At 57.5% G+C, this 22,261-nt stretch overlaps 2 protein-coding genes across 3 annotated transcripts in view; both read left to right on the plus strand.

The window, feature by feature from the left end:
• The first annotated feature begins 421 nt into the window (after window positions 1–421).
• Window positions 422–8,314, plus strand: LOC101618888 (cytochrome b-c1 complex subunit 1, mitochondrial). Of its 2 annotated transcripts, none has more exons than XM_012720600.1 (13): window positions 422–526; window positions 767–910; window positions 1,908–1,994; window positions 3,246–3,375; window positions 3,687–3,885; window positions 4,417–4,496; window positions 5,975–6,090; window positions 6,239–6,382; window positions 6,513–6,673; window positions 6,777–6,862; window positions 7,192–7,280; window positions 7,621–7,696; window positions 8,132–8,314. In XM_012720600.1, the coding sequence occupies exons 1-13, from the start codon at window positions 458–460 to the stop codon at window positions 8,194–8,196; spliced, it is 1,446 nt and encodes a 481-aa protein (XP_012576054.1). In that variant the 5' UTR covers window positions 422–457; the 3' UTR covers window positions 8,197–8,314. The 2 variants fall into 2 exon arrangements, with proteins under 2 accessions (XP_012576054.1, XP_004676257.1); XM_004676200.2 differs by having other exon boundaries at window positions 424–526; window positions 770–910.
• A 4,233-nt stretch (window positions 8,315–12,547) lies between these two features.
• COL7A1 (collagen, type VII, alpha 1) overlaps window positions 12,548–22,261 on the plus strand; it is a 31,018-nt gene continuing 21,304 nt past the window's right edge. The window contains 28 exon segments of the mRNA XM_012734909.1: window positions 12,548–12,632; window positions 13,148–13,328; window positions 14,267–14,426; window positions 14,511–14,604; window positions 14,693–14,854; window positions 15,062–15,225; window positions 15,301–15,430; window positions 15,521–15,637; window positions 15,734–15,880; window positions 15,960–16,076; window positions 16,156–16,305; window positions 16,384–16,512; window positions 17,376–17,519; window positions 17,612–17,737; window positions 17,835–17,978; window positions 18,512–18,631; window positions 18,759–18,902; window positions 19,233–19,358; window positions 19,457–19,603; window positions 19,819–19,941; window positions 20,254–20,400; window positions 20,629–20,763; window positions 20,849–20,995; window positions 21,078–21,214; window positions 21,461–21,587; window positions 21,672–21,824; window positions 21,910–22,082; window positions 22,186–22,221. Coding sequence (XP_012590363.1) covers window positions 12,548–12,632; window positions 13,148–13,328; window positions 14,267–14,426; window positions 14,511–14,604; window positions 14,693–14,854; window positions 15,062–15,225; window positions 15,301–15,430; window positions 15,521–15,637; window positions 15,734–15,880; window positions 15,960–16,076; window positions 16,156–16,305; window positions 16,384–16,512; window positions 17,376–17,519; window positions 17,612–17,737; window positions 17,835–17,978; window positions 18,512–18,631; window positions 18,759–18,902; window positions 19,233–19,358; window positions 19,457–19,603; window positions 19,819–19,941; window positions 20,254–20,400; window positions 20,629–20,763; window positions 20,849–20,995; window positions 21,078–21,214; window positions 21,461–21,587; window positions 21,672–21,824; window positions 21,910–22,082; window positions 22,186–22,221 — 3,765 coding nt within the window.

Consider the following 22,261-nt stretch of genomic DNA (forward strand, 5'->3'; position numbering starts at 1 on the left):
CTTTCTTGCCGCCAGTCACAGAAGTTGGGACAAAACAAATTCTTTCCATGTAAATATTTAAAATTTTTAAGAGTCAAAACATGACTTTTCATCATAGCCTCCTCCAGATTCCAAAATAATGCTTTAATTTAGTTTAGGAAATCCATTACCCTGGCGCCTGGTGGCTGTGTTCCCAAGACATTCTGAGCACATAGTGAATTGAGACGCCTGCTGTTTGCGAAAAACATCACGCACTGGAGATGAACTGGACCTGGACGGCCCTCCACGGTGCACAGACAACCCAGAGGGCTGATCCGCCCGGGTACACGTAAACCAGCCACAGCCAGGAGCAAATATCCCTGGCTTCCGCCAGGAGGCAAAAGAGAGCCAAGTCTCCGGTACTGCGCCTGCGTCTCCGACGCCTCTGCGTCTACCTTACGCATGCGTGGCCTGGCTCCGGGCTGACTGAAGCTAGAAGATGGCGGCTTCCGCGGTTTGCCGGGCTGCCGGCGCCGGGGCCAGAGTGTTGTTAAGCAGCCGTGGTTCGGTGAGGTGGCGGCGAGGGCACAGGGCTGCTGGGCGCGGGGCTTCGGGACATCCACAGGGAGTGTGCTGTTAGCGGCGGCGGGGCGCGTTTGGAGAGGTTGCGGGGTCAGGGCCGTGGGAAGGTCACGCCATGGCACTAAAGGGAGCCTTGAGACTGGCCTGTTGGCGGGAGCGGGCATCTCACTGCAGACCTGGGAGCTGAAGAACGACCCCGTCCTCATTCCTGGCCGCCCCTTTCCAGCAGCCGGCCCTGCTGAGATCTCCTGCCTTGAGGGGCGCCGCCACCTTCGCCCAGGCTCTCCAGAGCGTGCCAGAGACGCAGGTCAGCCTGTTGGACAATGGGCTGCGAGTAGCCTCGGAGCAGACCTCCCAGCCTACCTGCACGGTGAGTGGGGGCACCTGTCAGAGGGCGCCTCCATGTTGGGCCTCGCGTCTTTTCTTTGTTGGCTGTGACCTTGGGCCCAGGTCCACTATGGTTTGTCAGACTCCGCCTCCCACTGCAGAATTGATTCTCTAACCTGACCCCAGCCACTCCTTGACTTCTTGGGCAGTCCTTATAAGCAGGTACTCATTGAGCATCTGATGCCTGCTAGGCAGAAGGCTAAGTTCTTCCCCAGCTTACACTGAAGCAGGGAGACGTTAGGTGATTGCCAGCTTCACAGCCCAAAGACAACTGAGTAGGCAGGAATCACTTGTGGAAGAAATGCGTTTGATGATTCCAGTGACATGAATGATATTTTCAAAAAATATAAATCCTCAAAATTGACTCAAGGATAGAAAACAACTAAATATACGAATAGGTGAGATTTTTCAAGAAGCAATCTTCCCTTTCTGTCCAACTGAAACTTCAGAGTCAAGTGGCTTTATAATGTCCTGTGACCTAACACATGACAGAACACAGCAAAAGGTTACGGGCAACTTTCTTATTACACGGTTCTTGTATAAACAGACCTAAAGCCTATTGAGAAAGCTTTGTAGGGAAAATTGTTTTTTTCATGAACTCCCAAGATGCTCTAGATGGTAAGACATCTCTGTGCTCCACGGCCAAGAAAGAATATGATCAATTATAATCAAGGGAGGCCATGGACTGTAAAAAAAAAACCTCTTGCTTCCCAAGCTGTTAGATGGAAAGTAGGTGTCCATGTAAGGATTTATGATGTGACATCTCTTAGAGAGCAGAGGTGAAAATATTACGTCAGTTGTGAACAAAGAGTCAGTTAAAAGACTAGGTCTCCTTCATCATCTTGATGAGACAACTTTCCCAACATGGGACAAGGGACCGCTGCTTGAGACTTGTCATGCCTTTTGAGTCATCCAAGGTAGGTTATAAATGGGGACTGGGATGTTTCTTTTGTTACCTTTGTTGTTGGCTTCTTATCCAGGTTGGAGTGTGGATTGATGTTGGCAGCCGTTACGAGACTGAGAAAGACAACGGGGCAGGCTATTTTGTGGAGCATCTGGCTTTCAAGGTGAGGCACCTAGAGTCATACATCTCTGCTGAATTCAGGGCTGCCTTGTATACCTTAGAATTTGGCTCCTGACTGGAGTTTCTGGAAGGAGCCATGTGGGCTTAGTCTATCCTGAGTGAGCACCTGTCTGGTGAGCCCTTGTACAAGGCTGGCAGTGCCACCCAGGTGAGCCCTAACAGCCCCCTTCTCATCAGGGAGGCTGAACCCATATTGTGTATATGTGTTATGTAAATTGTGGAATATCCATAGGTGCACACATGCATTGTAGCAAATCTACAGACTTTGCCGTGTGTGTACTTATGAAACACTTTGCTCTGGAACTTCTGGGCATCTCTTGGTGGTAGAAGTGACTACTGAACTTTCTTAAGTATGGGGGCAGTCACCACTGTAATTGCTTGGCTAGGCCCTGTTGGCATAGTTAAGTTTTTTTTTTAAAGACTTATTTATTTATGCATACAGAACTGGGGTACAGGCCAGAGGTGCAGGAGCGGTGAGAGGATTCACCAGAGATAAAGTGGGGAGCAGAACAGGCAGATGTAATTAAATACACTGCTGAGGGGAGCAGTGGGCAGGTCAGGAGAGGTCTGTCATGCCATGTGGGTCACCTCCCTGGCCGGGGATCTAATTTGTGCTGCGGTGGCTGCAGATAGTGTGATAGTGCCATGCTTTTACCCCTTGTGCCACCAGGGAGGTCCTCCCCATCCTGAGTATTTTTAATGAATGAAAAATGGAGGAGATATAGGATGGACAGAGGAATGGGGGCAAAGTGGAAAGTGTCGCTGACTGCAGCATCAGAGATGTATGTGTAAGTTTCAGCATTTGTGTGTGTGCCATGAACAGCAGCACCCACACATACACACATGGGACTAGAGTTGAGTCCCACAGATGCTGCCTCTAGTATGCACATAGTCATATGACTGGCATAGGAGGGTGTCAAGTGGTTTCCTCACCTGATCATGACGATCAGTCAGTAAGGGGAACGGGAGTATTAGTAAAGTAGGATTGTTACAGGAGCTGTTGATTTTTGCTCTGGATTTTCTGTGCCTCCTGGCCCCTGCCTGTCCATGATACTCTGGTTTTGGTCAGATGTTAGTGCTTGTTGAGCATAGGTGGGCGGAGAGGGTGGAGGCCAAGCCTCACATCCCAGAACCTGCCAAGGAAAGTAGTGGACCCCACTGGCTCAGCATGCATAGGTGAGGGTCTTGGACATCCATGTGACTCTTGAATGGTCCTTTTAATGCCTGGCTTTAGGGAACAAAGAATCGTCCTGGCAATGCCTTGGAGAAGGAGGTAGAAAGCATGGGGGCCCATCTTAATGCCTACAGCACCCGGGAGCATACGGCTTACTATATCAAAGCACTGTCCAAGGATTTGCCGAAAGGTAAGGACTGGAGAGGGACAGGCATGCTCTCCAGAGAAGTCACATCTTTTCCATTGTCTCCTCAGCCCTGTTTTGTTATCGAATCACTGGTTTGGGAGAGGCGTTGACCCCAGTGGCTTTGTGTCTTGCAGTGGTGCAGAGGACAGGCTCCCAAGAGTCCCTGGCTTAGTTACAAATGGCCTTAGAATATGGCCTTTTAGCAAGGCTACCGGGATGGACAGCAGGAGAAGGGGTCAGGCCTGGGGGTTTTGGGCTCTTTATTACTGGTTTTCAGTGGCTTACCTGGTGCCCAAACCTGTGTCTGCACCTAGCTGTGGAACTCCTGGCTGACATTGTGCAGAATTGCAGCTTGGAAGATTCACAGATTGAGAAGGAGCGAGATGTGATCCTGCGGGAGCTGCAGGAGAACGATGCATCCATGCGGGATGTAGTCTTTGACTATCTGCACGCCACGGCGTTCCAGGGCACACCGCTAGCCCAAGCTGTGGAGGGGCCCAGTGACAACGTCAGGTGAGGGTTGTTTGGGCCTATTGTGGAATATGTTCAGGCCACGTCTGTACAGAGATGTGGCCAGCTGCCTGCCTGCCTGCCTGTGCTGTTTATTTTCCTCATTCACACAATGGGAGACATGTTTATGTTGCTCTGTGGTTCCCCTGAGTATTTCTTAATGCTGTTTGGTCTTTACTTGAATTTTGGGGTATATTTCTATGCATGTCCTGACAGCCTGAGGGGGAACATCTGGGTGTGACTTCTTGCTCTCTGGTGGGACAAGCTCTGATGTTCTCCTTTAAGAGCCCCCACAGTGTCAGCTCACACTCTCAGAACACTCTCAGCTTGTTCTAAGGTCACACAGGGTGGAGCCAGGTGAGGGCTGCTCTCTGGGCCTAGTGGGTGGTGGCAGTAATGGGGAAGGGGACTCGGGGTGTGCCAGGGCTTGCTCTCCAGAGAAGCCATATTTTTTCCATTGTCTCCTCAGCCCTGCTTTGTTATCCAGTCACTGGTTTGGGAGAGGCGTTGACCCACTGGCTGTGTGTCTTGCAGGAAGCTGTCACGGGCAGACTTGACCGAGTACCTCAACAGGCATTACAAGGCCCCTCGAATGGTGCTGGCAGCGGCTGGAGGTGAGAGACAAGTACACTGGAGCTCTGTGATACTTGGTGGGTGGACACCAGCCTTAGTTAACCAGGACCTGGATCTCCTGGTTCTGGCCATAGTGGGTCTTCCCTCCTGGGGTCCCTTTCCTCACCCTGTCTTTTAGGAGAGTCATCTCTCCCAGCTCTCAGAGCTGGAATAAGAGTCTTCCCTGCTCTCCCACTAAAACTGGCCGCACAGGGATGCTGCTCCCCCTCACTAATATGGGCTTCCTTTGGGATACTCACCCTCTGGGCTTTAGGGGTTTTTTGCCCTACTTGAACCTAAGAGACCTGGTTTACAGGTTTGTGGGAGCTGTGAGTTTGCAGGCCAGTGGGCAAGCCAGATGTTGAATATGTGATGATGTACATTTGATGACAGACTGGAAAGTACCTTGGAATAAAAGCAAAGTGGTAGAGAGATTTTAAGTAGGGACTCTTAGAGCTTAAGGTTTGAGGGAGATGCTCCCAAGCACGTGTCATTTGAGACCTGGAATGTGATGGGGTTGATGGTGTGTGGGAGACCAAGCAGATGGGAAGTCATTGCCTGATGTGTCTTGAGACTTGCTTTGCTGCCATGTGGGGGCCAGGAAGAGGGCAGACCAGGGAGAGGCTATGGCAGGTGACCAGTGGCAGGTGGCAGGCGCAAACGGAGACGGGGACCGACATGGTGGTTTTAGAGAGGGAAACTTGATGGGGGTCTGGACATGGGGGAGGGCGCAGGAAGCATGGTCTGGGATGCTAGGTGGGTACAAAAAACTGAAGGAAAGAGCATGATTGAGGATTTTGGGGTCAGCAGTCCTGGGAACCAAGAGCAGCTTGAGCTCCTGACATGTGAGTCTGTTGAGTTCAGCAGGGGCTGGGCTCAGGCAGAAAGGCCGAGGCGCCCGGCAGACTGTCACTGCTTACTGCTGCAGTGCCTACTGCTCACTGCCACAGTGCCTACAGGCAAGATGATACTGCTGCAGAGGCCTCCTCTTGCTAATGGGGGAGGTGTGGGCCAGCAGGGTTCCCAAAGGCGTCTGTAAATGTTACTTATAAATGTATGTCCCCAGCTTTCAGGGAACCCTAGAACTAGTCACAGTCCTGCCGCAGTACCCCTTTGGGTGCTATCACTAGCCACTTGCAAGAAGATAGCAGCCAGGATCTGGGAGAGACTTAAGGGACAAGGCAGGGCAGGTCACCTTATGCCCAGAGGGTGCCAGCGTTGTTCTGATATGAGGGAGAACGCATCACAGGAAACGACTGTTAAACTCAGCATGCTGCCACTCTCCTGTGGCCGAGTTGATAGGAGCTGGCCAGCCCTGAGGTGCCTGTCCTGCCCGTGAGGCAGTGTGGAGGATCCTCTCCCCTCACCCTGTCCAGATGCCACGTCTTTCTGGTGTCTCCCACTGAGACAGGACATGCGGTTCCCCACACCCTGTCCTCGGACTCCAGCTGGCCCGTAACCCTGCTGTCTGTCTCTGCAGGGGTGGAGCACCGGCAGCTGCTGGACCTCGCCCAGAAGCACTTCAGCAGCGTCTCTGGGACATACACAGAGGACGCGGTGCCCACTCCGGTCCCATGCCGCTTTACTGGCAGCGAGGTGGGCTGCTTGGCGGGCAGGGTAGTGTTCTCAGCCCGGGCCTGTGGGAAACCCTCATGTGCATGGCTGTCATCATGATTCCAGAGCTGTGTCAGGAGTCGGGAAGGGGTCCTGGGCTGCTGCCTCACACTTGCGTGTGCTGTTTCAGATCCGCCACCGCGATGATGCCCTGCCTTTAGCCCATGTGGCCATGGCGGTGGAAGGGCCAGGCTGGGCCAATCCTGACAATGTAGCCCTCCAAGTGGCCAATGCCATCATTGGCCACTACGACTGCACTTACGGTGGAGGCAAGGTGAGTGTCAGGTGGGCGTGGGGCCTTTTCTTCAAGAAAGAGAAAGTGCTGGGGCTGTGGTTTACTGTGTTGTGAGATTCAGGGGGTAGAAAGCAAATGGGGGGATGCTCACCACCCTCGCCTCTGTCAGCACTTGTCCAGTCCCCTGGCTTCAGTCTCTGTCACCAACAAGCTGTGCCAGAGTTTCCAGACCTTCAACATCTGCTACGCAGAGACGGGGTTGCTGGGCGCTCACTTCGTCTGTGACAACATGAGCATTGACGACATGATATTCTTCCTACAAGGCCAGTGGTGAGTGCCTTTGGGCATGGTAGGGGCTTGGGGCAGAGTGGTGGGCTGCTGCCGAGCGCCCTTCAGTGGGCACCACCATGCTCTCCACTCCCCTCTGCTTTAGGATGCGCCTGTGCACCAGTGCCACAGAGAGCGAGGTGGTCCGAGGCAAAAACATCCTCAGAAATGCCCTGGTGTCTCATCTAGATGGTGAGTTCTACACCCTGCAGGGAGGGGTAAGGACACTTTGACAGCCCAGTGTCGCCTCTGTTTCTGACCAGCTTTGGAAAGGGAAGTTCTAAGTCATGCCATGCCCACTACTGCTCCACCTCACTCCCACCCCAAGTCCCAGGGTCTTGGAACTTCAGATCCAGCTGTGTACGGGGGTCAGGTCAGCAGCCCAGGGTGACTGAAACAAGTTGTGGAAGTTGCAAGTTGGGGTCAGAGCAAGACGCAAGTGTCAGCCGGTAGCTGGAGGGTCTGCGTGTACCTAGGTCAGGACTGATCTGGGTGGACCTGAAAACCTCCCACCCTGGCAGGCACAACTCCTGTGTGTGAGGACATTGGGCGCAGTCTCCTGACCTACGGCCGCCGCATCCCCCTGGCCGAGTGGGAAAGCCGGATTGCGGTAACGTGGGCCCCTGGGAGAGGTTCTGGAGTTCTGGCCTGGCAGACTTCTCGGGGGTTGGGTCTGGCAGAGCGGGGACGATGGCTGCAGGCATTGCTGGTGTCCTAGGCAGCCGTCACGCGCAGGGTGGCATAATTGGAGGGCAGGGCAGAGGCACTGATGGCTGTCGGCCTGGGTGGGGCCCATGGAAGTCTCCAGCTGGAGGTGTCCTGCTGCCTTTCCCCTTTTGGGCGAGGGGAGCGCCGCAGCACATGTGGAAGATCTTTGCTGGCCATAGACGGTGTTGACTGGCCAAGGTGGTCCTCAGGTGCCCGACAGTCAGTTGTCCTCTGCCCTGCAGGAAGTGGATGCCAGCGTGGTGCGTGAGGTCTGCTCCAAGTATTTCTACGACCAGTGTCCAGCAGTGGCTGGATATGGTGAGTGACAGCAGATCTGCTCTTGGTTTTCCTTGGGCCGTTCTTTGGCCTCTTCTTTCACCTCTGTCCCCCACCCCCAACCTGTACTGAGAGCAGCAAGTTGAGGCCCCCAAGAGGCTCTGCCCTGTAGCTTGGCTGCCAGGGAGTTGTTGCTCAGAAAACCTGTCCCAGCAGCTCCCTGACTCCCTGCCAAGGTGCCTCCATCAGTACCCCACACCCGCCAGGTAACGGACACCTCCGCGTGTGGGGTGGGGCTCCGAGGGCAGAGCATGAAGGAACAGGCTCAGCAGCCCTGGGGGAATGCTCTCTCCCCTCTCCCTACTCAAAGCCTTGTCTTGTGCTGCTTTGGGCAGCTCCAAACCGGGCGCGGCATGGGGCCAGGTGTCCCTGTTAGGGCCAGGTACCCCACCCTGACTCCCCACCCTATCCCCACAGGCCCCATTGAGCAGCTTCCAGACTATAACCGGATCCGTAGTGGCATGTTCTGGCTGCGCTTCTAGGCAAGAAGCCTGTGCAGGCAAGAGGGCAAAGCCAGAGTTTGTGGTCCTCCATCTGCAAACACATCTTCACCCTTCAAGCCTGTGCTGCAGATACCACCATTAAAGTTTTGTGTTGAGAGCTGTTTGTCCATCCTTGACGCTGGTGTGAAGCCCACTGGGCGGCGGGTGGGGTAGCAGGGACTCTCCCCTCCGTGGCATCCCCTGGGTCTTTCTGTCTTCCCACAATCTGATGTGTCTGACTCAGCAGGCGGCAAGTGTGGGGGCTGCTGCGAGGAGGCAGGAAGCCTTTGATGCCTGCAGGGAGCGACCAGATGTTTCCACTTAGCCACGTGGGGGATGTTCCTCGCCAGTCTGTCCTGAGGGATGAGTCCCTAAGGGGCAGAGTCCCCTGGAGCTGCAGACCCCACCTTTGCCCTGGTAGCGGTCTCGGCCAGTAGCCTCTGGTTGGAAGCCCCTCACCGTGGGCCCTACACGATCACTCCGATCACTCCCATGCCCCGGGTTTCCACAGGGGCTGGGGGCCTCCTTGAGGAGACGCCACGTTTACTCTGCATTCTGGGAGGATAGCCTGGGGCACGGTGTTCCTGTGTGTGTGTGTGTTTTTTTTGTTTCTAACTGCTGCCTGGACAGGCACAACAAGAATCCTTTGCCTCCATTTGCCTCTGACTCAGACTCCAAGAATATCCCTGAGCTCAGTGGGGCCTGAGCCCCCTCCCTTGACTAGGTCTGCGCCAGGCAAGTCCTGAGCTGCTGGCCTGATGGTCCCTCCCCATCTCTGAAGCCAGGACTTGATAGAGCTCAGCTGTCTGGTCGGGACTCCTGCCACTTTGAGCTCTGGTCCCCAGGGCAGGTGGGCAGATAAGCATTTCCTGTGCCCCCCACAGCCCTTTCATAGCCAGCTTCCATGGGTGCTAAGAGGAAAATAGGTTTTCCTGTGATGAAGAAGCTGCTGGTAATTATGAGCAGAGTCCTGATACGGGGGTTGATGAGGTCTATTCAGAAGTTCTCCAGGACGGCCTTGCAACAGCCAAAACAGCCCTCTGATCACACCCATCCTACCCTAGTTCCTTTTCCTCACCCTCTGTTTGTTGCCACTGGCTGACAATTAGGAAATAGCTGTCAAGTGCCTTCTAGCATCTATTGTCAGGGGATTAAAATTGTCACCCTGTTCTGCGGCTAGCTGGAGAGAAGCTGCTGGACAGTGCAGAACTGACAACTGCCACCCCCCCACACACACACCCCTCCCACTGCATATACCCCGGTGCTTACACAGATGCTGCCCACCAGGCCAGGGAGACAGTCTTGCTCCTAGGCCTGAGCTCTGGAGGGTGGGGACTAAGCCCAGACCTGGTCTCAGAAGATTACAAGTGTGCTGAACATAGCTGTGGCTTCTGGTGCTGGTATATCTGGTCCTGGTTGACCTTGATACAGTCAAGGAATTCCAGCTTTACTCTAAGGACATATTGGGGTGCACTGCATGCGACCAGGAAGAAGAGTGACTCAGTGAGCCTGACACTCCACGTGGAGACTCGGGTGGGATTTCTGTGGCATCCTGGTCAGCTGCACTGTGGCCAAGCAGATGTCATGGCTGTAGGGAGGGCAGAGTGGTGCTGCAGGGGGCACAAGCAGGTGGCATCCCCAGGAGGACAAGCAGCTTGGAGAGGGTAGGTTGGGGGAGAATGACCTTCCCAGCTTCAGCACACTTCTGGGGAGAAGTTGTGGAGGACAGTGGGATGTGCGGAATCTTGACAGGGGGCCCCATCTGGCAGATACGGTGCCATATGGTAGAAGTGATGACTAAAGCCAGAGGAAAAAATGTCCAGGGGAGCGTGGGAGGGAGAAAGAACTCAGCCCCACTGCCCTGAGGGAAGGAACTGGCCTCTGGGACTGTGCTGTAGGCCATGTGCCAGGAGCCTCAGAGGACCACATCCTGGCTCCTGATCCTCTCGGGAGCTCCGTACATGCACTTAGCCCCAGCACTACCTCCTCTACAGCTCAGCTCCTGCACACTTTGAATACATAACCCTCCACACCCCCCTCAAAGCAGAATAAACATTTTGGGTTCTCTCTTCCTCTCACCTGTAGGACAACTGCAAGAGATGGGGGGGGGGGGGTCCTAGGACACAGCTGAGGAGGTTTTGACTGGCAATTTCAGGCTTCATGGGTCCCAACACTGTATCCCAGAGTAATTAGAGAAGACATCGGTGACAAAAGGAGCTGTTCCTGTAACTCCTGGCTTCTGGGCAGTAGGAAAACAGCATGGATGTTCTTCATGGACCCCAGCCCTGGCCTTCCTTGAGATCTCAGGCCCTGGGGGAGTTTAACAGAAGTGCCATCCCCAACTCTCTCCACTCAGCCTGTGGATCCCCAGGGGAGGTTGTGGGGCCAGAAATACTGAGAGGGGCCCAGTAGCAGGGTTAAGTAAAGGTATAAATTCTAGGCTCCTCAGAATTATCCAGGACTGGCAGGAAAAACATCCACTTGGGAGTCTCTGTACCTTGATGTCATTGCCCTGAATGAACAGATAGACATAGACAGATACCTCAGGACAGCAGCCCTGACCTGGGGTGTTGGGGGGATTGCCCACAGTCACAAAGGCAGTTGAACAGGACTATAGGAAGCCAAGCTGCTTAGGGGAGAGGAGTGGGGGGTGGTTTGGAAGGTGCAAACTACAAGTGACCCAACCATGAGGGCCCTGAGGGACAGAGAGGGGCCCAGGGCAACCTCTGGGCCTGGTGGAATTATGGTGAAAGTGAGTGTTCAAGAAGTGTGGAGTAAGACAGAACAATGAGCACTGTGATTTCACACATATGCATGCATAAAGAAACAAAACAAGCAATTTAAAGAAAACAAAAACAGACTAAGAATAACATAGGGGTTACAGAAGGGGAAGAGGAAGAAGGGTGGTTAAGTCAGGTAAAAGAAGTCCTCTATGGGGTGGATGGGAACTAGAGTACTGCTGTCAAACATAAGCTAGTAGATGCAGACATTGATTTAATAGATGGTACAACTGAAATATACTATATAATACTATAAACTACTCAATTAAAAAAAAATCTACAATGAGGGCCTCCCCGGTGACTCAGGTTAAAGTCAGCACTATGAAGCTATCAGTAGCCACTGCAGCATGAGTTCCATCTCCAGCCAGGGAGGTGACCCATATACAGCGCAACAGTCCTCTCCTGACCCACCCGCTGCTCCCCTCAGCAGTGTATTTCAGTAGATCTCCTGTTCTGCTCCCCATTCTGTCTCTGGTGAATCCTCTCACCCCCCTGCACCTCTGTCCTACACCCCAGTTCTTGTATGCATAAATAAATAAAAAGAAATCTTCAAAAAGAAAAAAATTCCACAAAGAATAGATTGGAAGGGACTCTGGCAGGCCAGATGGGGAAGTGTGGGTAAAGGGACCTACCTGGGCAGGGCAGACCCAATAGAGGGGGTGTAAGCAGAAGGGGGCAGATTGCAGAGAGCTGAGTTGTCACTGTGGGTGGCCCCACCTCCACATATGGACAGCCCCCCTTCTTGCAGGCACAACTGGATGGCATTCCTGGGACTAGTTCTGGGCTAGGGGTTAGGGGCACAGGGATGGACAAGTATGCAGAAGAATGACAGGTTCTCTACTGGCTTCCCTTCCCAAAAGGGGTGGGGGTGAGCATTACTTGGAAACAGTCCAGTGATGTCTTGGTTGACTGAACCCCTCATTTGCTAGGGGGTGCTCTGCCTGTTAAGGGGATTGGGTGGGGCACAGGAGGCCCAACAGACAGAGGAATGGCTGAATCACAGGACTCATGGCCTAAGGGCTTGTCTGGGCACCCCCCATAGGGTGAGAGGTGAGTCATTTCCAGCTGTAGCTTCCCCACCCCGCACCCCACCATCTGCTGTCTCTTGCACCCCCAAGAACCTAAGAATTCCAGTCTCCAGTAGTTAATTCATTAATCACGCAATGTTTGACCTAAAGTTGCCAAGACCTCTGACCCCCAGGTGAAGGGGGATAATTTAGCATCTGTCCCCCCAGAAGCTTTTGGGGGTGATTACCAATTGCCATAGATGGTGGGGGGTTTTATACTTAAGCAGAGCCAGAGCATCTGTTAGGGGAGGTGTGGCTGGGCGGCGACCTCGGGGACGGTGGGTGGGGGCGGGCCGCCCGGGTTCCCGCCCGCTGCTCCGCCCCCGGGATCAGGGACTTTTCTCTGCTGTGGCGGTGGGACTGCAGCGGCGGCGGCGGCGGGAGCCGGCGGACGCGCAGGCAAGACCCCAACTGGGGGTGGGGGAGCTCTGGGCTCGGACCCTCAAGGAGGCGAGTGCCGAGGGACAGAGGCGGGGGTCCTGGCTGACTGATTCTCAACCCAGGATGAGGCTGCGGCTCCTGGTGGCTGCGCTCTGCGCGGGGATCCTGGCAGGGGCACCCCGAGCCCGGGCCCAGCACCGGGAGAGAGGTGGGCACGCACGGAAGGACCTCATGGATGGCACTGCTCCCTGTCACCCCGGCCTTCGTCCGGGTCCCCGCGCCCATGCTCACCACCAGGCGCGCGTTCCTCCTAACTCTTACCCAACTCCCCGAACCCGTGCGACCCGCGTTTGGTCTCCCAAGTCGCGTTTGGTCTCCCAAGTCGCAGCCTATCTTTTTGGACTCTAGTCGAGCTCCCCAGGGGCCCCCCGTCCCCAGCCCAGTGTGGCTCCGCGTGCCTCCTACTCCCCCGGGCTAACCTCAGTCCCATATCCACTACGGCGCGAGGCGACTCTCCCTGCCCAATGAGTGAGTCCTTGGCGGGAGAGTCAGCTCCGGCCGGACCGCACCGCAGCTCAACTCCGCGGCTCCCAGGGCCAAGCCGGCTTGGGCGGGTTTGCACAGCAGACGGGCGCTCGCTCGGCTCCGCGTCCCTACTCCCAGGTGCGAGGGAGGGGCCGGGGAATCTCGGAGAAGCCAGGTGATCTCTCCTCCCCGCCCCAGTGACCTGCACGCGCCTTTACGCCGCCGACATCGTGTTTCTCCTCGACGGCTCCTCTTCCATTGGCCGAAGTAACTTCCGCGAAGTGCGTGGTTTCCTTGAGGGCCTGGTGCTGCCCTTCTCTGGGCCAGCCGGTGCACAGGGCGTGCGCTTCGCTGCGGTGCAGTACAGCGACGACCCAAGGTGAGCGGTGCCCTCCCCATCCCTTGCTCTGGGTCAGGGAACCCAGAGATCCCACCAGGTCCTCTCCCTCCCCCACCCCCACAGGAATGAAGAGCACAAACTCCTAGGCTAGGATTTGGGGAACCCAGAGGCCCCACTCCTACCCCTCAGCCCCTGGTCCTCCTTGGAGAGAGGCAGGGATCCCCTGGCATCCCACACACCTGCAGAAGACAGAAACCATAGGCAGGAGCTGTGTGCTCTGATCTGGAGCTGGAGGGCCCAGGAGGGGGTCCCAGAACCCCTGTTGGCCTCTTCCTGCTCCAGGCTCCTAACCTCTGCACTCACCAGAGCTCCTCCCTGTCTGGCCAAGCCCCACCTCCTGACAACTGGGCCCTTCCTCCTACACTTATTTAATGAACCAGACATGCTGCCCACCCACACCCCAAGATTGTGACCCCAAGTACTCCAGGCCTGCCCCAGGCCCAGCCACAGGCAGAGCACAAAGGGACAGCTAAAGTCTTCAGCATGGAGAACAGGCAACATAGAACCAGCCCTCAAGGGGGCTGGATACTCACACCCCTTACCCCAGAAGCCTCCTAGAGGCCAAGGCTACAACAGTTCCCCTAGCCTTGAAAAAGCTAGAAAAAGTCCCAAGCCTGGGCCCTCCCTGGTGGCGCAGCCGGTTAAAGCGCAGCACTAAGAATCTAAAGCCACTTCAGCATGAGTTCGATCCCCACCCCAGAGGTGACCACATGGCACAGCAGACCTCTCCTGGCCCGCCCACTGCTCCCCTCAGCAGTGTGTTTCAGTAGGTCTGCCTATTCTGCTCCCCACTCTGTCTCGGGTGACTCCTCTCACCGCCCCTGCACCTTTGGCCTGTACCCCAGTTCTGTATGAATAAATAAATAAATCTTAAAACAAAAAAGCTCTAAGCCTGTTGCCATCCTGCTTCCCTACAGGACAGAATTTGGCCTGGACGCGCTCGGTTCTGGGGGTGACGTGATCCGAGCCGTGCGTGAGCTCAGCTACAAGGGGGGCAACACGCGCACAGGGGCTGCGATCCTCCACGTGGCCGACCATGTGTTCCTGCCCCAGCTGGCCCGACCTGGTGTCCCCAAGGTGACCGCTCACGCTACCGAGCCTCCCAAGGAAGCCCAAGTGAAGTGTGTGAGGCCGCTCACCTGAACCCCACCTCCGCCCCAGGTCTGCATCCTGATCACAGATGGGAAGTCCCAGGACCTGGTGGAGACAGCTGCCCAGAGGTTGAAGGGGCAGGGGGTCAAGTTGTTTGCCGTGGGTAAGCGCCATGCCAGGTAACCGCCAGCTGGGGCCGGGACCAGACAGAGCGCCGTGGGCAGCAGAGCCCTAACTGGACACCACCTCAGGGATCAAGAATGCCGACCCCGAGGAGCTGAAGCGAGTTGCCTCACAGCCGACCAGCGATTTCTTCTTCTTCGTCAATGACTTCAGCATCTTGAGGACGCTGCTGCCCCTCATTTCCCGGAGGGTGTGCACCACGGCTGGTGGCGTGCCTGTGACCCTGCCCCGTGAGTGCCCGCCGCGCCCTGTGCCCGGACCTGCATTCACCACCCCCATCCCGACCTGATGCCAGTCTGGGTGGGGGTGCTGCCCTCGGACCCTGCCCTGGACGTGCTGACCCTCTCCCACGCTCTCCTGACCCTTGACCCCAGCCCTGCCCTGTAAGTGCTAAATTCCGACCCTCCTGTGGATGGCTTGATCCCCCCCTTCCCCAGCTGATGACTCCACTTCTGGCCCACGAGACCTGGTGCTGTCTGAGCCAGGCAGTCAGTCCTTGCGAGTACAGTGGACGGCGGCGAGTGGTCCTGTGACTGGCTACAAGGTCCAGTACACCCCTCTGACGGGGCTGGGACAGCCACTGCCGAGTGAGCGGCGGGAGGTAAGGCCCTCGGAGCGCTGGGTGAGGGCTGGGGATTTGGTGAGGCAAGATAAAGTGACCTGTGATTTTGGGCAGGTGAGTGTCCCAGCCGGTGAGACCAGCATACGGCTGCAGGAGCTCCGGCCACTCACCGAGTACCAAGTGACTGTGGTTGCCCTCTATGCCAACAGCATCGGGGAGGCCGTGAGTGGGACAGCTCGGACCAGTGAGCAATTCTCCTAAGCTCTGACCCTACACGCCTAACCACCCCTCCCCACCCCTGACTCCACTAATCCCTGGTGGGACCTTCCCCCAGCTGCCCTGGAGGGGCCGGAGCTGAGCGTCCAGAACACCACAGCCCACAGCCTCCTAGTGGCCTGGCGGAGTGTGCCAGGGGCCACTGGCTACCGTGTGACATGGCGGGCCCGCAGTGGTGAGTGCGCGTGTAGGCCGAGGGGTGTCCTTCTATCTGAGACAGGATCAAGGGTCTTGAGCTGCAAGGCCCACTGACCCCTCTGCTCCCATGCAGGTGGGGCCACGCAACAGCAGGAGCTGAGCGCTGGGCAGAGGTCAGTGCTGCTACGTGACCTGGAGCCTGGCACAGACTATGAAGTGACCGTGAGCACCCTGTTTGGCCGTAGCGTGGGGTCTGCCAGCACCCTGACTGCTCGCACTGGTGAGGATGAGTGCTTTCCTCAGGCTGGGCGTGCAGGCCGGGCCAGGCAAGAGGCTGATGTCCCATGTGCCCTGGGCAGACTCTTCTGTTGAGCAGACCCTGCGCCCAGTCATCCTAGGCCCCACATCCATCCTCCTTTCCTGGAACTTGGTGCCTGAGGCCCGCGGCTACCGGCTGGAGTGGCGGCGTGAGAGTGGTCAGTGCAGGCGGGAGGTTGGGGGACAGGCTGGCTGGGTTTGGACTTGGCTTCAGCTGAACAGACCTGTCTCTTGCAGGCCTAGAGCCACCACAGACGGTGGTGTTGTCCCCTGATGTGACCCGCCATCAGTTGGATGGACTTCAGCCAGGCACTGAGTATCGCCTCACGCTCTATACTCTGCTTGAGGGGCGTGAGGTGGCCACACCTGCAACTGTGGTCCCCACTGGTGAGGGCTCTGTGGGCTGGTCAAGGTCAGGTGAGAGGGGAAGGGCCCAGGCTGCCTCTCATGCCATCCCTCCAACAGGGCCAGAGCTGCCCATAGGCGCTGTAACAGACCTGAGGGCCACTGAGCTGCCTGGGCAGCGTGTCCGAGTGTCCTGGAGCCCAGTTCCCGGTGCCACCGAGTATCGCGTCAGTGTTCGCAGCACCCAGGGTGAGGTGGACGCAGCCCGCACCCCTTCCTCCCCACAAAGCACACAGCCGCGGGGTGCGAGTGCATCCTCACCCCCGCTCTTCCCATTCCTGGGCCTACAGCCACCTGTCTCCTTGTTTGCCACCGCGAGCCCAGCCCTGTCACGGGGTCCGTCCGCCCCCGCTGCTCTCATCCGAATCTGTCTTCACACGCTGACCCCCCTCCTCGGCCACGACTTTCACCCTCTCCACGGCCATAAGCTCACTTACCTTCCCTTCCGTTCCCTCGGCTGTGACGTGTCCTCACTGACCGCTCGTTCCGCGTCTCCATCCGGCACTGAGCCTCTCCCTCACATCGCTGTCTGTGACCCGCCGACTCGCACTGCTGCCCACTGACTTCTGTCGTCCTCCGCCCCACACCCCTGAGACCCCCATCCCTGTTTGGTTACCCAGTGTCACTGGCTAACGCTGACTCCTTTGGTCCCACATCTCGTCTCACCCTTTTTTTTTTTTGATTTATTTATTTATTCATACAGAACTGGGGTACAGGCCAGAGGCTCAGGGGTGGTGAGAGGATTCACCAGAGACAGAGTGGGAAACAGAACAGGCAGATCCACTGAAACACACTGCTGAGGGGAGCAGCGGGCGGGTCAGGAGAGGTCTGCCACGCCATGTGGTCACCTCCGGGGCAGGCGGGGTTCGAACTCATGTAGAAGCGGCTTTAGCTTCTCAGTGCTGTGCTTTAACCCGCTGCGCCACCAGGGAGGGCCTTGTCTCACCCTTTTCACCCTTCGTTCTGTCCCTCACTGACCCTTTCTGTCCTGTGCTCCTGTCACTGCCATCACCCACACCCCTGTCTCCCACTGACCCCTGCCTTCCCTCTAGGGGTTGAGCGGACCCTGGTGCTTCCTGGGAGACAGACGGCCTTCGACTTGGATGACGTCCGGGCTGGGCTGAGCTACGTGGTGCGGGTATCTGCCCGCGCGGGCAGCCGGGAAGGGAGCCCCAGCCTCCTCACCATCCGCCGGGGTGAGCTGGGCGCTCCAGGAGCACCATAAGCGACAGTGCCTGACTTACTCCAGTGCTGGTCTTCATCCCTGATCTCTGCCTTGAACCCCCAGAACCGGAAGCCCCACTTACCATCTCAGGGCTGCGGGTGGTGGGATCGGATGCAACTCGACTGAGGGTGGCCTGGGGACCTGTTCCTGGAGCCAGCGGATTTCGCGTGAGCTGGAGAGCAGATGATGGTCAGTGAAGGTGTGGGGGAGGGTTGCTGAGGGGATTGACCAGGTATGGGATGGCATGGCAGGGAGGAGCCACGCCAGCGCTTCTGCCCAACCTTAGGTCCAGAGTCCAGCCGGACGTTGCCCCCGGAATCTACTACTGCGGATCTCTTGGAGCTGCGGCCTGGCACCTCCTACCAAGTGGCTGTGTCAGCACTTCGAGGGAGAGAAGAGGGCCCTCCTGTGGTGATCGTGGCCAGAACTGGTCAGGGTCTGACCCGGCCCTTGGTGCTCTACCTCCAGCATCCCCTCAGGCCCCCAGGCTTCCCTCTTCCCAGACTTGCTTCTCCCCAGCACTCGTCTCCCCCTTCAAAGTCCCCTCCTCTCAACTCCCCCCTTCATTAGGCTCCAGCCTCTCCTCCAAAGCCCCACCATCTTTGCCCTCAAATTTCCATCCCCGCTCTCAGGCCCACCTGCTTTTTTATGCTGCACCCAACACTCCTCTTAGACTTACAGCTTGTCCTTTATCAGAACCTCTGACTGCTTTCTACTCCCTTCCTCAGAACCCTACTATCTTCTCTGTCAGACTCTCTGTCTCTCAAATTCTTAGCATCTGTCACTTTGGATTCCCGCTGTTGCCTCCAGCAGAGGCACCCCCCATCTGGCTGTTCACCCCCCTGCCACACACACACACACACCAGACGCCTGCCTGCTGGTAGACTCTCACAGCCTTCCCTACTCCACTGCCCCTCTCCACTCGACCTCCTCCATCAGACTCCCCGTTGCTTCTCTCCCCAGACCCACTGGGCTCGGTGAGGACCATCCATGTGACTCAGACCAGCAGCTCATCTGTCACCATCGCCTGGAACAGGGTTCCTGGGGCCACGGGATACAGGGTCTCCTGGCACTCAGGCCACGGTGGGGCCAGGGGTTTTGGAGGGTTGTGGGAGGCGGGTCTGGGTGCTGGGCATGTCTCAGGGGTCCAAATGGGGCCATGGGAGGCAGATTCTGGCTAGCCCAAGACCTGCCTCCATCCTCCCTCCAGGCCCAGAGAAATACCAGTTGGTCTCTGGGGAGGCCAATGTAGCTGAGCTGGATGGGCTGGAGCCAAACACTGAGTACACAGTGCACGTGTGGGCCCATGTAGCTGGTGTGGACGGGCCCCCGGCCTCTGTGGTTGTCCGGACTGGTGAGTGGACTTTGCCTAACTGCCAACCACGCCACGCTGGCTACCCCACCCTGCTGTGTGATGCTGACTGCTCCATCTGCCCTCTCCATTACTGCTCCATGACTTCTCTTCCCACACTGACCTTGTCCATGTCGACAAGGATGTCCTCCTGGCTGCCCTCCACTGCCTGTTCTGAGGCACTGGTCCCCTTTTGCGGAGGGGTTGCCTACGCTGATCTGCCCACTCTGACCTCACCTTTGGACTTCCCTGCAATAATCATGCCTCACTGCCAACCCATTCTCTGCCAGCCACCCAGTGGCCCCTGACTCCGTACCCTGCCTCTACCCCCAGACCCTGAGCCTGTGGGCAGTGTGTCGAGGTTGCAGATCCTCAATGCTTCCAGTGATGTTCTGCGGATCACTTGGGTGGGGGTCGCCGGAGCCACCTCCTACAAACTGGCCTGGGGTCAGAGCGAAGGTATAGTCCCATGACCCCACCCTTGTTCTTCACGCGGGGAGTGCCCCTCTGATTAGCCATCACCCCCCCTAACGGTTGCCCTGTGTTCACCTGGCCAGGTGGCCCTACGAGACACAAGATTCTCCCAGGAAACACGGATTCCGCGGAAATTAGGGGTTTGGAAGGGGGAGTCAGCTACTCGGTGCGAGTGACAGCTCTTGTCGGGGACCGTGAAGGCGCGCCGGTCTCCATTGTCGTCACCACGCGTAGGTGGAGCTTGGGCTGGAACGAGACTTGGGTTGGTGGCCGGCACGGTTTGGGGGTGGGTTCGTGCTCGGGCTCCGAGAAGGTACCTGGCATGGGGGAGTTTTCTGTGGGCAGGGTCTGAGCGCTTGGGGGTGGTGCCTGTCCCAGTGCTGGCCTGGGATTGGCCAGGGGCCAGTGGGGTGGAGCCTCCCTGACCCCGGCGCTTCCCTTCAAGCGCCTGAGGCTCCGCCAGCCCTGGAGACCCTGCGCGTGGTCCAGCGAGGGGAGCATTCGCTGAGGCTGCGCTGGCAGCCCGTGCCCGGCGCACACGGCTTCCGTCTGCGTTGGCGGCCAGAAGGTGAGAGGTGCCCCCGGGAGGTGCCCCTTTAGGGCGGGGCTGTGGGTGAGGTCCTTGAGAATGGGTAGCGTCTGTGGGTAGGGGTCTGTGGGATCCTGATCATAGCAGGGACCCGTCACCGAGGTGGGTGGGGCCCATGAGGGTCGGTGGGGCACGGTCTGCCAGAAAGGGGTAGATCCCCTAGGAGGGCCTGCCTGTGAGACAGGTGTCAGTGAGTCTAATGCGGGTCACGCAGCCCAGGTAGGTGGCAGCGAGGTGGGTGGGTCGTGAATGATGCTCTGCAGCTGCCTCCCACCCTCATGCCTGCCTCAGGTGGCCAGGAACAGTCCCGGGTCCTGGGCCCGGAGCTCAGCAGCTATGAGCTGGACGGGCTGCAGCCAGCGACCCCCTACCGCCTGTGGTTGAGTGTCTTGGGGCCAGCTGGAGAAGGACCCCCCACAGAAGTGATTGCGTACACTGGTAAGCCCAGAAATCCCATATCCCCTGAGACGCTCTTCCCACCTCTGATGACCCACCCTGATTGCCTGTGCCCCATGCCCCTGAATGCCTCCATGTGTACACCCCTGACCCTAGGGTGATCCCAGAATGACCTCCTTCCCTGAGATGAATCTGCCCCAGGATCAACTCCGCTCCCCTTTGGGTTTTCGGAACACAGACTTTGATCCCTGGTCTTTGATTCTCCTTCAGATTCACCTCGTGTCCCGAGCATTGAACTGCGTGTGGTGGACACCTCAGCTAACTCTGTGACTCTGGCCTGGACCCCAGTGTCTGGGGTATCCAGCTACATCCTATCCTGGAGACCACTCAGAGGTCCTAGCCAAGGTGAAAAGGGGACCAGGTTTAGGGAGGGCTGGCAGTTGGGGCTCAGGGAAGGTCTCCTGCTTAGCTGATTTTCTGTCTTCTGCAGAAATGCCTGGAGGCACACAGACTCTGCCGGGGACCTCCAGCTCCCAGCAGGTGTCACGGCTAGAGCCCGGCATCTCCTATGTCTTCTCCCTGACACCCGTCCGGGAGGGTGTTCAGGGTCCTGAGGCCTCTGTCACACACACCGCCGGTACGTATGGCCCAGTGGGAGGGGCCCAAGTGGGGTAGCTGGAGGGAGTGACCACTTCAGCAACTCTTCTCTCTTCCTGCAGCTTGTCCCCGGGGCCTGATGGATGTGGTGTTCCTGCTGCACACCACTCGCGATAATGCTCATCGTGCAGAGGCGGTGAAGGCAGCCCTGGGACGTCTGGTGTCTGCACTGGGGCCTCTGGGACCACACGCGGCCCAGGTTTGACCCAGAGGCAGCTACACCCCTACCTCCCCCTGCGCTCCCCCACCCCAGGGTCACATCAGTCTGGGCTTCCTCCCAGCCCCTCCCCAGGCTCCAGCTCTCCTCGCCTCCAGATTGGCTCCCCACCTGCCCTCACCTGAACCCCTAATATTCAGGCCTGCTTTCACACCTCCAGGCTGTCTTTCCTCAGGTCCCCTCCCTTTGCTGCCTGACATCTCCCAGGGTCTGTGTCTCCCCACCCAGGTTGGCCTCCTGACCTACAGCCACCGGCCCTCCCCACTGTTCCCGCTGAACAGCTCCCATGACCCCGGTGTCATCCTGCAAAAGATCCGTAACATCCCCTACACGGACCCGAGTGGGAACAGCCTGGGTGAGATCGCAGTGGATGTGAACTCTGGGCGTTGCCTTTTTGGGAGCTTGGTGCTCCAGGGTTCTGACATTTTCTTCCTCCCAGGCACAGCCATAGTCATGGCTCACAGGCACCTGTTGGCACCAGATGCTCCTGGACGCCGCCGGCTTGTACCAGGGGTGATGGTTCTGCTAGTGGATGAGCCCTTGAGAGATGACATCTTCAACTTCAATCCTGTGCTTGAGGCCCAGGCTGCAGGTGAGGAGTAGGGCTAAGAGACTCGGGCTGGAGAATGGGGTTGGCCCTGGAGGCTTGTCCTACAGTCTGCTGGACCCTTCCTTAGGGCTTACAGTGGTGGCGTTGGGCCTGGCGGGGGCTGACCCAGAGCAGCTGCGTCAGCCAGTGCCGGGCATGGACCCTATCCAGACCTTCTTCGCTGTGGATGATGGCCCAAGCTTGGACCGGGCAGTTGGTGGACTGGCAGCAGCCCTATGTCAGATAGCTTTGACCACCCAGGTTTGGAAGGGGTCTCCTGGGGGCCAGGTGGTAAAGAAGAGATGAAGGTATGGGAGGGATCCTGGGAGAACTGCCTGACCTCAAGGAGCCTCTGTGTCCACAGCCACAGCCAGAGCCTTGCACGGTGCACTGTCCAAAGGTAAGTGTTCAGGTTAAGAGTGTGGGTGAGGCCACACCTG

The sequence above is a fragment of the Condylura cristata genome, unplaced genomic scaffold, assembly GCF_000260355.1.
Source record: "Condylura cristata isolate star-nosed mole 26May11 unplaced genomic scaffold, ConCri1.0 scaffold00004, whole genome shotgun sequence".
In the NCBI taxonomy this organism is placed as follows: Eukaryota; Metazoa; Chordata; class Mammalia; order Eulipotyphla; family Talpidae; genus Condylura; species Condylura cristata.

Bases quoted from the DNA above. Each gene is read 5' to 3' on its own strand.
- LOC101618888 (XM_012720600.1), top strand. From the start codon at position 458: ATGGCGGCTTCCGCGGTTTGCCGGGCTGCCGGCGCCGGGGCCAGAGTG. The intron at 3,376-3,686 runs GTAAGGACTGGA...GTCTGCACCTAG, and splicing joins GTCCAAGGATTTGCCGAAAG to CTGTGGAACTCCTGGCTGAC. The intron at 7,281-7,620 runs GTAACGTGGGCC...TCTGCCCTGCAG, and splicing joins AGTGGGAAAGCCGGATTGCG to GAAGTGGATGCCAGCGTGGT.